This window comes from Mirounga leonina, unplaced genomic scaffold (assembly GCF_011800145.1).
Source record: "Mirounga leonina isolate KUSES-001 unplaced genomic scaffold, KU_Mleo_1.0 Mir_165, whole genome shotgun sequence".
Classification (NCBI taxonomy): domain Eukaryota; kingdom Metazoa; phylum Chordata; class Mammalia; order Carnivora; family Phocidae; genus Mirounga; species Mirounga leonina.
Genome location: NW_023270415.1, coordinates 80,095,255 through 80,108,501, shown reverse-complemented (window position 1 = coordinate 80,108,501; position 13,247 = coordinate 80,095,255). Strand labels below are relative to the sequence as shown.

General features: G+C 63.1%; 1 protein-coding gene across 1 annotated transcript in view; it reads left to right on the top strand.

Annotated features, from left to right (window-relative positions):
* GPR20 (G protein-coupled receptor 20) overlaps positions 1 to 3,504 on the top strand; it is an 11,702-nt gene extending 8,198 nt beyond the window's left edge. The window contains exon 2 of the mRNA XM_035011114.1: positions 2,403 to 3,504. Within this exon, the coding sequence (XP_034867005.1) occupies positions 2,431 to 3,504 (1,074 nt within the window). The 5' untranslated portion in view covers positions 2,403 to 2,430. The remainder of the gene's footprint in view (positions 1 to 2,402) is intronic.
* Positions 3,505 to 13,247: the final 9,743 nt, after the last annotated feature.

Sequence of the window (13,247 nt, the reverse complement as noted above, 5' to 3'; positions counted from 1 at the left end):
GGTCAGGGCTCAGAGTGTAATAAGGATTGAAGTTCATTGTGTTATTGGAATCAGGACTTGGTGTGTGACCAGGAACAGAGCTCAGAGTATGATCTGGGTCAGGCTCAATGTGTGGCAGGATCAAGGTTCCTGGGATCCTGTGTGGCTGACATCAGGGCTCAGCTTTGTTTGGGATCAGGGTTCAGACTCTTGGAGCTGGGAATCACAGTGTGCTTTGCAGACATCTCCATCTCTCTTCCCCTGTCAGGCCTCTGGGGCGTCCTGAGCATCCTCCCATCCCCCTGCTGCAGAGGCCCCAGGCCCCCAGCCCTGGCCTGGACCCTCCAGTACCTTGAGCCAGCAGCTGGCCAGCACGTGAGCCTGGAAGGGCAGGATCCCCGGGGCCAGCGTCATCCTGGGACTATCTCCCAGAGGAAACGTTCTGTAATGTTTATTATTTGTCTCTCCCTGTGACACGGACTCGAACCTAGTGCAGACACACTGGAAAACCAAAAAGCATGTGGAAGGGAATCCGAAACAGCTGTTTGCCATGTCCCTGGAGCCGGATCCCGGTACTCCCCCATGCTTTGCCAAGGCTCATTTGTTTCCACAGTAGATAGGCTGGGAGGCATCCCTCTCCTTCTTGGGGGCATTCTGGGGTCCCCCACTGGCTGCGGCTCCAGGTTCCCAGCCTCGGGGCCTCTGCTCAATTCTATTCATGCCCCCAGAACGTCTCTCCCTGCCCTAGATGTCCCGTGTGCTCCCCATCTGCCTGAGTTATCATTCGGCAAACGTATCCATCAACCCTGCGTGTTAGGGGCTGGGGGTACCAAACAGAGGGCAGCCCAGCCCAAAAGGACTGCTGTGCTGAGACCTAGGCCCGCATGTGGTGGGAGCAGCCACGGGCCTGGGCAGCAGCTGACTCCTCCCAGCAGCCGTGGGGGTCGACAGATGCCCAGGGCTGCAGTCCCAGAGGCAGAGGCAAAGCTGGGTGACCTCAGGCACGTGCTGACCTCTCTGAGCCCAAGGAGAGAGGCAGCCTACTGTCCTGCCTGGGCCTCCCTCCATGCCAGACTGGAGCCTGAGCCTTAGCCAGGAAGGACTCCTCTGCTGTGCCTCCCCACCCCCACCAGGCTGGGCATTTTGTGCCCAGCCCCCAGCAGGCAGAACTCGGTACCCCCGGTCCACCGGGTGGAAGCTGCCAGAGTGAGCCTGTTGCCCAAGGCCAGGCAGACAGCCACGGGGAGGGGGCAGTGTCCGGTCTGCACGCAGCAGACACCCCACGTCCATGGGCCATGGGGGGCGGTTGCAGGGGGTGGGCAATGTCTGCCTTTCCCCTTGCAGGTGGGGGAGGGCACATTGCGTGGCCGGATGTCCCACGCACCCACCCATCCTCCCTGCTTCTCCCCAAAGTCCTCTCCTTTCTCCGGGAAAAGCCAGAAATGTCCTTATTTGGAGTATCAGCCCGGCCCAGGGTGGGGGTGGGGGGCCTGTTAACCCTTCATGTATAAATAGAGATAAATCTCAGCAAGTTAAACACAGAGCTGCAGGAACATAAACAGAATGGGCGGGCCCCTTACGCTGCGGGGAGCAGAGTTTATTTAACTCACACCCGCCCCACTGCTGTGGGGACCCAGCTCCAGGCTCAGGCCCCAGCGAGCACCCTGCGTGAGTGTCGAGCCTCCCAGACAACAAGGGTGCTCACCTCTCAGGGCCGGGAGCCCCGGGAGTGGCGGGGAGGGGGCAGGCGCTTGGGTGAGGTTCCGTACGAGGACCCTAGCTCCAGGCATTGACTCGCCACCAGCCTTAGAAGAGGCAAGAACAGACGGGTGGGCTGGAGGACGGGGTCTGACGCACGGGTGTGGGGGCAGCCAGGCGGGGCCGTCATGGGCCGGGCTCTCCTGAGCATAACCGTGATTTATCCGGCAGCAACTAACACTGTGGTTTATCTAGCACAAGCTATGCGCTAGGCCATGCTGTGCTTAGTTAATCCTAGCAGCTCCACAACCCCGGCCATACAGGTTACATGAAGCACAGAGAGGTTAAGTGACTTGCCTGAGGCTGCACAGCGAGTAAGGGGGGAACCAGGATTGGAGCCTGGGTTCAAACACCAAATACTCGGCTCCACAGCTTACCTGTGCCATAGCCTTCGACTTCCTGGTTAGTCCTGGGACGGTCCTGCTCAGCGAGGGTTTTTACTTCGGCTCCATGCAGCTGTGGCTCAGACCATTACCATTCCACCAGAGCTCCACCCCGGCGAGTGCGAGGCCCCATGGAATGGAGAGGGCAGGCATTTCGGGGCCGGGCCGGCAAAGGCACAAAGACGGGAATGCCGGGGACCCCGGTGAGCACGCAAGCCCAGCAGCGCCAGCCTCCAGGCGCGGCTCCAGCCACGCAAAGGTAACCTGTCTCCTTGCTTCCAGGCCCCCGGTGTGTGTGCCGGCCGCCGTCATGCCCTCTGTGTCTCCGGCGGGCTCCTGGGCCCCGGCGGCCCCCAACACCACGGCGACGGAGGCCAACGTCAGCATGCCAGAGAAGCCCCTGTTCCACGTGTTTGCCCGGCTGGACGAGGAGCTGCACGCCGCCTTCCCGGGCCTGTGGCTCGCGCTGATGGTGGTGCACGGCGTCATCTTCCTGGCGGGGCTGGTGCTCAACGGGCTGGCGCTGTACGTCTTCTGCTGCCGCACCCAGGCCAAGACGCCCTCGGTCATCTACACCATCAACCTGGTGGTGACCGACCTGCTGGTGGGCCTGTCCCTGCCCACGCGCTTTGCAGTCTTCTACGGCACGCGCGGCTGCTTGCGATGCGCCTTCCCACACGTCTTCGGCTACTTCCTCAACATGCACTGCTCCATCCTCTTCCTCACCTGCATCTGCGTGGACCGCTACCTGGCCATCGTGCAGCCCGACGGCTGTCGCCGCTGGCGCCAGCCCGCCTGCGCCAGGGCCGCGTGCGCCTTCGTGTGGCTGGCCGCCGGCACCGTGACCTTGTCCGTGCTGGGCGTGACAGCCGGCGGGCGGCCTTGCTGCCGCGTGTTCGCGCTGACCGTGCTGGAGTTCCTGCTGCCACTGCTGGTCATCAGCGTGTTCACGGGCCGCATCGTGTGCGCGCTGTCCCGGCCGGGCCTGCTGCGCCAGGGTCGCCAGCGCCGCGTGCGGGCCATGCAGCTGCTGCTCACCGTGCTCATCATCTTCCTCGTCTGCTTCACGCCCTTCCACGCCCGCCAGGTGGCCGTGGCGCTGTGGCCCGATGTGCCGCGCCACGCCAGCCTCGTGGCCTACCACGTGGCCGTGACCCTCAGCAGCCTCAACAGCTGCATGGATCCCATCGTCTACTGCTTTGTCACCAGCGGCTTCCAGACCACCGTCCGAGGCCTCTTGCGCCGCCACGGAGCCCGGTACGAGCCCGACAGCAGCAACATGGTCAGCATGCACAAGAGCTCCAGAGGCTCGGGCCACAATCACATCCTCGGCGCCAGCCCCAGCACCTTCACCCAGGACTTGGCCAACGGGCCTGACGCCTAGCCAGTGGGACTCTGCGAGGGGACCCGAGGTCAGGACTGGGCGGGGCAGGCCAGGTCCGGGACAGCAGGGACCTCTGCTCTGCCCGGGGGGGGGGGCGGCAACCAGGTTCCCCTGGATTGACTGGGGCTGGCTGCCCAGCCCACTGCGTGGAGAAAGAGTCTAAGACCACACAGTGCCGTGGTTCACTGGCGATGTCCGCCACAGGCTCTGCGGGGGATGTGGCAGTCCGGGGGCTGATTGCTCACGATCCCGGGGGCATAGACTGTGTCCAGTGAAAACTCAGAGGGGTAGCCAGGAGCTGCTCCTCTCCTGGTCCATCCTCACCCTACAAGGACTCCTCAGAAACAGGGACTAGGAATCCTAAAGAGGTTCCCACCACTCTTCCCCTCCCCTGCCCCCGTGCCTGTCCCGCACAGAGAGAAGAACAAGGACAGAAAGGAAAAGTCAAGGGACACGAATGCCACATGAGCAGACGGGAGGGGTTCGGGTCTCCGGACGACCGCTGCCCGAGGCCCCCGTGAATCACACAGTACGACAGCGTGACGGCCATGGGGTGCTTTGGTGGAAGGGCTGTGACATCGGGGCTGATGCCTGACCCCGAAACACCCCACAGAGGAGAGGCTGTGTCCTGCCCATCCGGGGTGGGAGGGGTTAAGCAGCACGTACAGGGGGCGCACGGCCGCGTTGGAATCGAAACCCCGTCCCACCTCCAACCACACCCCTGCACCTGCCCCATGAGGCAGCTCCAATCTGCCCAAAGCCCCCACTCCAGGAACGACCTCAGAAGACCCTGCCTGCTGCCCCAGGACGGTGGCAGGGCTCACGGCCCCATCCTATGGATGAGAAAACCAACGTGGAGCCAGGCCTACGGGCCTGAGGCTCCCATCTGCCCACATACGGAGCTCCTTGTTCTCCTCCGGGGCAGAGAGCTCTGACCAGCAGCTCCTGCCTGGCTCGTTCTTTCTCCCCTGCCTTTCCTGGGGAGGGAGCGTTTTTCTGGCTTGGGTCTCTGATGCCTCCTCTGAGCTGCACTCCGGGCTTGCCTCCACAAGCCTTCTGTGGAGCAGGCAAGCTCCCTGAGCCCTTTGTAGACTGCTATACGGATAGGGGCCTGTTGGGGAAGAGGAGCCCTGGGCATTCCAGGCACCAGGCCTCACCCCAGCACTTGGCCAGAGCCAGTGAAGCAGGGTGAGATGGAATCTGGCCTCAGATCTGCCCAGCCTTACAGAGGAGAGTCCTGCCTGCTCAGTGGCTCCAGGCAAAATGCCCTGTCCTCCAAGTTCAGGGCCCTGGAGGGAGGCCTGCCTGGGAGGCAGGAAGGCCATCTATATCCCCATGCTACAGATGAGAAAACGGAGTCTCGAAGAGGGAAAGGCCCGGCCAGGGTTGGAGCGAGCACTGGGCACTGCAAGGCCAGCTCTGTCTTTGCCAGCCCCTGTGGGAGCCCCATGTGAGCAGCTCCTCCGACCCCAGGACACGTCAGCCCACTGCCTCCCTGCTGGAGGCCAAGGGAGTCCAAGGCTCCCTCAGAGCAGGGTGGTGCTGCTGGGCCCCCAGGCGGGCTGCTTCCTGGGCCTGGAGGCTGGAGGAGCAGTGGGCGTGGTGGTCAGCATCACAAGCATCGACGTCCTTGGCCCTGACTGAGTGCCAGGCACGGTACGGGAGCCTCTCCCCTACCTCGCTCCGAGCGGGGCTGTGGCTCACCAGGGACCCAGAGCTGCACAGGAAAGAGCAGGGACCTGGGAGCCCATGGCAAGAGGGATGCTGAGCCAAGGGACCGGCACTAATGGTAGGTTTTCAGGCAGGGAAGCCCCCACGGAGCTCTGTCTGTCCCCGGCCCTGCATCTGGCCCCTGGGCAGGCATGCGGTGGGGTGGGGGGGGGAGGGTCAGTGTCAGGTGTTTGCCCCAGTGGAGCATCACCTGTGGGCTCTCTGCCTCTGTCAGCTCAGCTGCCCCTGGTTCTCATTCTCATTCACGCTCAAGAGTGAGTGGATGGCGACGGACTGCTGTGTTTGGGGCTGGAAGTTTTTTGGGAACAGTCCCTTCCTCTAGGAGGAGGGGTCTCTAAAGTAGGTGAGCCAGCGGGGATCTGGGAAACAGTGAACAGACTGGGTCTGTCCCGCCCTGTTTCACAGCTGTTGTCTCGTTAATCCCCACCGTGTGTGGAGGGAAGCGCCATGGGCAGTGCTTGGATCCGAACCCAGGAAGGCGCCCGAGCCCCCTCCCCTTGTCCCCAAGCCTGAAATCCCACCATCCAACCTGGGTTTTGCAGGGGGAGCCTTCCACCACTCAAGCTTGAGAGGGTGGCCACCTGTCTTCTGCAGCTGGGGCGGGAATTGGGGGCTGACCTCGCACCCCTGAGAACTCAGCCTGACGGCCCCCCACACAGGGCTCTCTCTAGGTGGCCTCCGTGTCCCCCAGTCTCCACTGCTCTCTCTCCTCTCCTTGGCCTTGCAGCTGGAGGAGAGGGGGCTGGGGAATCACCCCACAGCTCTCTCAGAGGCTTGATCCCACCTCCTGACATCTGGCTCCCTCCTTCTCTGGCCTCTTTGTCAGGACTGAGGCCCAGGGGCCTCCGGAGGCCGACCTGGACTGTCCTTGTTCCCATGGGGGCCAGGGTGAGAGGTCCCTGCACCCCCTCCCCATGGCCTCCCTTCCCTGATTTTCAAAAAGCCCAAGTGACATGACATGGCTTGTGTATTTATATCTGATGTAAACAATCCCCTTAACAAGAAGTCCTCATCCTGAATTAAAGCTGTTTATTCCCTTAGTGCCCTCGACTCAGCAAGCACGGGGCAGGCAGGGGTTGCCCTGGGGCTCCTGAGGCAGGCAGGAGCCTACACGCCCCCAGCCCCTTCACCGGCCAGGGACAGGCTGTGGTGGTGGGTGTGCGCCTGCGCCATCCCTGGGTCCCTGGGGGCGGGGAGGGGGGGTTAGGGACCCGCAGCCCCGCGCCTGTGAAGGGCAGGGGATGGAAGGAGTACAGGTGGAGGAGTTTGGGGTAGGGTGTGGGCACAGGAGCTAGGGTCGGGGCGCAGACCAGTAGAGAGATGGGTCCTCGCCCATCCTGGTCCCCACCCTGCCCACCCAGGGAGAGGCGCCCACAGTGTCCCATCATATCACCCAGGTGCCATCTGGGGAGGGGGAACATGGGTCAGTTGGCAGAGGGGGAAGGCGCTCTATCTATGGGCTTGCAAAGTGCCACCGAGTTGTCCTGTTCTCTGAACCTGCCCAGAACAGAAGCCTGGGAGGCAGGGATAGTCATCCCTGATATACAGATGGGGAAAGGGAAGCTCTGGGCATGCAGGACAGGCTGAGCCCCTGGGCACCCGGTTCCTGCCTCGCAAGCCTCCTGCCTCGCAAGGTGGCCTGGGTTCCCTGCTCCTCTGCCCGGGAGCCCTGGGTGGGAGGGGGCGTGGCTGGACACCGCTCATCACTCTGCTGTCTGGCGCTCTCTAAGGCGGAGGCGGCGGAGGTAAATATTAGGGCCTGTTTAGATTAAGCTCCATTAATAGCAGAAAATGTCACTGCGGCGCCCGCCCCAGCTTCCTGGGGGCCTCCGGTGCCTGGGGCAGGCGTGGAGGGCCCTGTGGGAGAGAGATGTCCCCCCTGACGCCGTGGATCTGACCCTGCACTGCCCCCTGTCTTCTCACACCCCCTCCCCTCCCTCAGGAGGCTCTCCGTGCCCTGTCCCCAGGGGCCCAGGAGGCAGGTGCCAAGGAGGTGAGGACATTCAACCAGCCAGGGGCAACCCCTACACGGGGTCTGTGTTCCCAATTCACAGAGGAGAACACTGAGGCTTGGAGATGTGAGGGGACCCATGCAAGGCTGCCCTGTGCCACCCAGACCTGCCTGGGGAAAGGAGGGCATGCCCTTGTGCAGGAGGGAGCAGGGCTGGACAAAAAGGGGAAGGGGGAAGGAAGGTGGGGGACAGGCCTGGGGGAATGGCTCCCCCAGCCTCGCTCCCCTGTTGTTTCCCTGGCTTGTGTCATCACCCTGCCCCCCATTTCCACATGACCCCCTGCCCCATGGAGCCTCCCCAGACCTCCCAGACAGGCCCCCCCCCTCCCCTGGCAGCCCCTCTCCCCCGCTGCGCTCAGAGCTCCGCAGACTCTCCCCTGGGGCCTTCCCTTTCTATGCAGTGTCTGCCCAGCACCAACCCCGACTATCCACCTCTTGGGTCCCTTCCTTTCCTCTGGCCCCGGGGCCAGCCTGCCGGAGTCCTTCCCACCCCAGCCCAGGACAGACCACCCGGCCCAGCCATCCCTCAGGACTAGCCCCCCACCTGACCATCGGGCTTGGTCCCTTGAGGGGCCCTCAGGGACTCTGCAGGGCCCCTGGGAGTCCAAAGCCTGTGGCACAGCTGGGGTGCTCAGAGTCTTCTGCCACGCCAAATGGGACCAGCCAGGCAGGGGCATCCAGGAGGGCTTCCTGAAAGAGGAGTTTCGAGGCCCTTGCTTCCGGTCCTCACCCTGCCCACCTGGCTCACCGCCCGCTCCCGGCTGGGCCTCTCCTTGAGGGCGTGCTGTTTTCAAGCATCAAGTGCCCCCGGAGCCTCGCAGGCTGGCAGGACCAGTGGCCACTGGGACCACGCACAGTCCCCTGCTGCACTAACTCTGGGACCCCTCTGAGCCTTGGCCTCACTGTCTGTGAGGAGGAGCCTGCTGCCCAGACTGCAGGTGCCCCAGGACTGAGCAGCCCTGGCCCACTCCCAAGACAACAGCGGAGGGGCTGCGGAGCCTGGCTAGGCAGGCGTTCCTCCGGGTGCCCCTGAGACCTCAGCCTCATCCCTGCCCCTCTCCCAGCCTGTTTCCCCAGCTGTAACCCAGAGCTCAGAACAAATGGCTTCCCAGCCTGGTCTTGGATCCTGGGGTCTAGTTGACAGAAAGGACTTAAATGGCAGAAGCCCTGTATGTGTTCGTAAACTAGCCTGAGGCTCTGCCTTCCTCCTCCCCCCACCCGCTGCCCCTCAGCTTCCAGTGCTCTGGCTGGGGAGAGCGGGTGTCCTGAGCAGAGAGGTGGACTCACAAGCCATGGGGTCCCCAGGCATCCCCAAGCCAGGGAGGCCTTCCCAGAGTGGGGGCTCCTGACGGGGTCCCAGACAGAAGTGGGCTGGGGCATGAGCTTGGTGGGGGGAGTGAGCCAGGGGCACAGTCACCTGCCCTGCACTGGACCACCCGGACCCAGGCATCAGTACATCCCCAGGGTGTCATGGGGTGCCACAGACCTTCACATCTAGGGACTCTGGGGGGCAAAGGGCGTCTGACCCCCCATGTGCCTCAAGTGTCCAGACTGTACCAGCGCCTTCGGGACCTGCTTCATGGAGGAGTTCTGGGGCCCGTGAGGGTCTTCCTGCCCCGCCCACCCCGGGTGCCTCTCCCGGTGGCCTGCTTGGGGGGAGGGGCCTGGGGGAGATTGAAGGTCAAGCTCTAGTCTACGGGAGTGAGGTCCAGGGCTCTGACCCCTGCCGCAACCTGTCTTCTCTAGAGCAAGCCATGGGGGGCAGCTCTGGGATCCTAGCACCAGAGCCCCACAGAGAGGGTGTCATAGCCCAGCCCAGCCTAGAACACGCCTCCAGGTACAGAGCCCAGGCAGGTAACCGGGCGTCCCGCCCAGGCCAGGTCCCTTGGGCCACACCAGCTTCTCCAACCCTGCGTGAGTCACGTGCCATCTCTGGGCCTCGGTTCCCTCTTCTGTCAAGGGGGTCAACTGACACCCTCCGTCTTTAGGTGCCGCTGTGAGAATTGTGTACGTGTGTGCATGTGTGCGCTGTATGCATGCGTGCATCGTGTGTTATGTGTGTGTACATGGGTGCTGTCTTCTGAGTGTGCGTGCTGCATGTGTGTGCGTGTTACATGTGTGTGCGCTGCGTGTGAGCATGTTGTGCGCATGTGTGTACGTGTGTGTTCATGTGTATTGTATGCATCTGTGTGTGCCTGTGCGTGTGTGTTGTGTATGTGTTTGTATATGTATGTGTTGTGTGCATGAGTGTGCACCTCTGTGTATACATATGTGTTGTGTGCATGTGTGTTGTGTGTGCTGTGTGTGCACATGTAGGTGTGTGTGTGCCGCGTGTGTCGTGTGTGCATGTGTGTGTTCGCGTGTGCGCATGTTGTCTGCATGTTTTGTGCCTGTGTGTACATGCACGTGTTGTGTGTATGAGTGTGTGTCTGTGTGTGCACGGATGTGTATGTGCAAATGTGTGTGGGTGTGTGTTTCTTCCCATGGTGTCTGCATTCAGGCATTAGTGATGAACCTGAGCTAATGAAGGACATAAGGCCCCCAGCACGTTCATTCCCTCCACAGCACCCTTTGCCTTCCCTGCGCCATGTGTGAGGGAGGGTCTCTCTCCCCACAGGACCCCTGCGCCCCCCACGCACACGGCGACGGTGACTGAGACCCGTCCATTCTCGCTTGTTCCTCTTGGGTAAGCCCTGTCTTTGAGCTTTTGCACGCGGGGGGTGGGGAGCGGTGAGACAGGCTCAGGGCTAAGGGGGCACCTCCTGGGCTCAGGCCGGGGTGCAGGATTCCCGGGCTCTGCCAGTGGTCTGGAGTGAGCCCCCCGGCGCCCCCAGACTGGCCCCAGCTCCTTCTGCGGAGCCCCGGGGAATGCCAGACGGACGAAGGCGTCTGGGGCCGGGGGCCAGCAGGTGGCGCTGCTGGCCTGGGAGAGGCGGCCGAGTTGTCCGCCACCCCCTGGGCTTGGCGGCGCCAGTGCCCCTCAGATCACCTCTGCCATCTGACCTCAGAGGGATGGTCCCAGAGTGGGCAACACTGGAAGGCTGCTTGGAGGAGCAGTGGAATGAGGCTTACGTCCGCAGGACACGCAGGATGGTGGGTTCCGGGGGCGGCTCGCGCCCTCCCCCCTTCCCCAGACCCTGCCCCCCCCAACCCGCTGCACAGGCTGCCTTGTGCTGGTGATTTAGGGGAGCTGAAAGGCCCCTGAGGCCATCCGTGGTCCCCATAAGACCCTCACTCCCCATCTCGTGAGCCCAGAGAGGGTCAGAGAGCTGCCCAGAGTCACACAGCCTGGCAGTGGTGCCCGCTGTGTGGGCAGGAGAGAGAAACACCCCCGAGGGCTGGGATAGCCTGCCAAGCAGTGCGGTGCATTTCCAGCTACAGCGCTGGCACCTGCCCCAAAGCCGGGCAGCAAGGACGCGGCAGACAGACGGACAGACCAGGTATGCCAGGGAGAGACTGGGCTGGGTAGGAGTTACTCGGTGGTCCCGGGGCTCCCCAGTCAGGCAGAGGCGCGGACCCTGCCATAGTGGACACAGAGGGAGACGGCGTCCAGTAGACCCTGGCCCGACAGCTGGGCGGATACAGCCCGCGTCTCCACCCGCACAGCGGACCTCACTGGGGCAGGCAGCAGCCCCCACCTCAGCTCGGCCGAGGACGCAGCTTGGCCCCAGTGGGGTGGGCACAGGGCCAAGTCCAGCCAGCTCTGCCCGGGGCCTGGATTCCTGGAGAGGCCTGCTAACTTCAACTGGTTGTGAGGAAAATGCAGGGAAAGGGACAGGCCTTCCACTTACGACCACTCCCATGTGAGTAAGGATGGTCCATTGATCAGTCACTCAACAAGCATTTACTGAGCACATAAAAGTGGAGGATGCAGGGATGAATGAAGCACAGTCCCTGTCTCAAAGAGCCCACTGCTCCAATCCAGTGCGGTGGGGTCCTGGCAGAGATCCATGCTAGGCTCAGCTGCCTGCCAGAGGGCTGGGGAAGGCTTTGCAGAGGAAGTGATGCTCCGCTGGGTTTTGAAGGATGAATAGGAGTCTGCCTCTCAGAGAAACAAGGGAGGGCATCTCTAGCAGCAGACACCGTGGGGGCCGAGGCTCAGAGGTATGGAGGTGCAGGCCAGGGCTCAAAGGCCTGGCTGAAGGCAGAGGGACCTCAGGCAGGTCACTTCTCTCTCTGGGACTCCATTCCCTTGTCTATAAAATGAGGATGAAAACACCACCTCCCCGATGAGGGGATGGCTGTGGAAAGTGCCAGGCGAATGCTAATGTTTCCTATTTAATTTTCCATGCTCTTTTTTGAGGCCAGGGTTATTTCTGTCCACACTTAGCTATTTCCAGGCCCAGAGCTCGTCCTTTCCCACAGACGACTCCCTGCTCCCGGGCCACAGTGGGAGGACAGGGGTAGGGGGCAGGAGGAGCAGAAACAGCCTGTCTTCTAGTAAGGGGAGGACAGACCCCCGTGATGGGGCAGGAGCAGGCTGAGCACTCCCCTCCCCCAGGGAGCCGGGGCACCAAGAGCCCAGGCTGAGAGCCCCCCGGGGCACACACTTCCAGTTCCGAGCCCCCTTTTCCAGATGAGGTGGGACTGAGGCCCAAAAGATGTCAGGGGAAGGGGACAAGAAGCATTTGCCAACATGAATGCTCTCATCAGTGTCTGCCCAGAAACCGCCCTGCTGCTGCCCGGCCTGCAGATGAGCCTCCCTGTTCCCATAGTGACGGCCCTGGTGGGCGCACGGCTCCTCCCTGGCCGCCCGCATCCACCTCGCCCCCTCGGCATTACCTATGCAGAGGACTGACCCAGGGGCGTTGACACAGGGAGGACAAGGTGGGCAAGGACGGGAGGGGCTGGAGTGCAGGGCACCACACATCCTGCACCCCAGCTGTCTGGGGGTTTCCTGGAACCACAGAGGGCCCACAGGGGCCCCTGTCCTCCTACCAGGGGCTCTGCTGCTGGCTAAGAAGCCCAGACAGCCTGGGCACCTCTCCCACCCCTCCGGAAAGCCCAGTCCCTGCCACCTCTCCCCACTCTGAGACCCTGCAGGCCCTCCCAGGAGGGCATCCCTTGGGGTCCCTCCCTGGGGGGCCCTCCCTGCGGGATTTCCCCATAGGGTCCTCCCTCCAGGGCCCTTCCCAGCTGTCAAGGGGCCTTGCTGGGGGTGGGGCCAGGAGTGGGTGGCAGGAAAGATCGGGACCCACCGGGGCCAGCTAGGAGAGAGCAGGGAAGGGTCTATGGGTGTGGGAATGGATGCGAGGAGGGAGGGAGGAGTTGGCTGGAGATGGACAGTTGGCACAAGGTGGGGGCCAACAGACCTCATCCCACGCGCACGGTGGTAGCTGCCCCAGCCCCTTACAGGGGTCCTCGGGCTGCTGAGGCTCTGTTAGTGATGTCTGCTGTTGGGGAGCATGGGGTGGGGACCTAGATCCTGCTCAGAACTCTGTCCCCCGGAGCCTCGGGGGCTTAGCGTTTGAGAATCTTCAGACTCCAGTTCTGAGAACTTGGAATCATAGAGCTTGCAGATTTGGGAACATCAGGCAGGAAGGTCACCTGCAGAATAGCTCATGAGCTCCTGCAGCCTGTAGGGTGCAGGGACCTGGCATATCCTGGCCGACTCCCCCCCCCCCCCCCCCCCCCACCCCCCCGGGGGGCCGGGGCCCCCCCCCCCTGGCCCCCCCCCCCCCGGGGGGGGGGGGGGGGGCCCGGCCCACCCCCGCCCCCCCCCCCCCCCCCCCCACCAATCTAGCCTGCTGGGAGACAGGAGCCACCACGTCGAGGCCCCCAGTCCCAAGGGGAGGGCAGGCCCGGAGCAGAGAAGGGTGCAGGAGAGAGCACAGCAAGGACCCCACAAAGAGGAGTTCAAACCCACATTGGCTCCAGGATCCCTGCCGGCCCCTCTGCTCTCTGCTCCGGAACCGTTACCTGACCGCTGGGAGCAGCCACAGCTCGAGGCAGCCCAAGGGTCAGCCGGCAGATGAGCAGATGCACAACCCCGGAGCCGAGC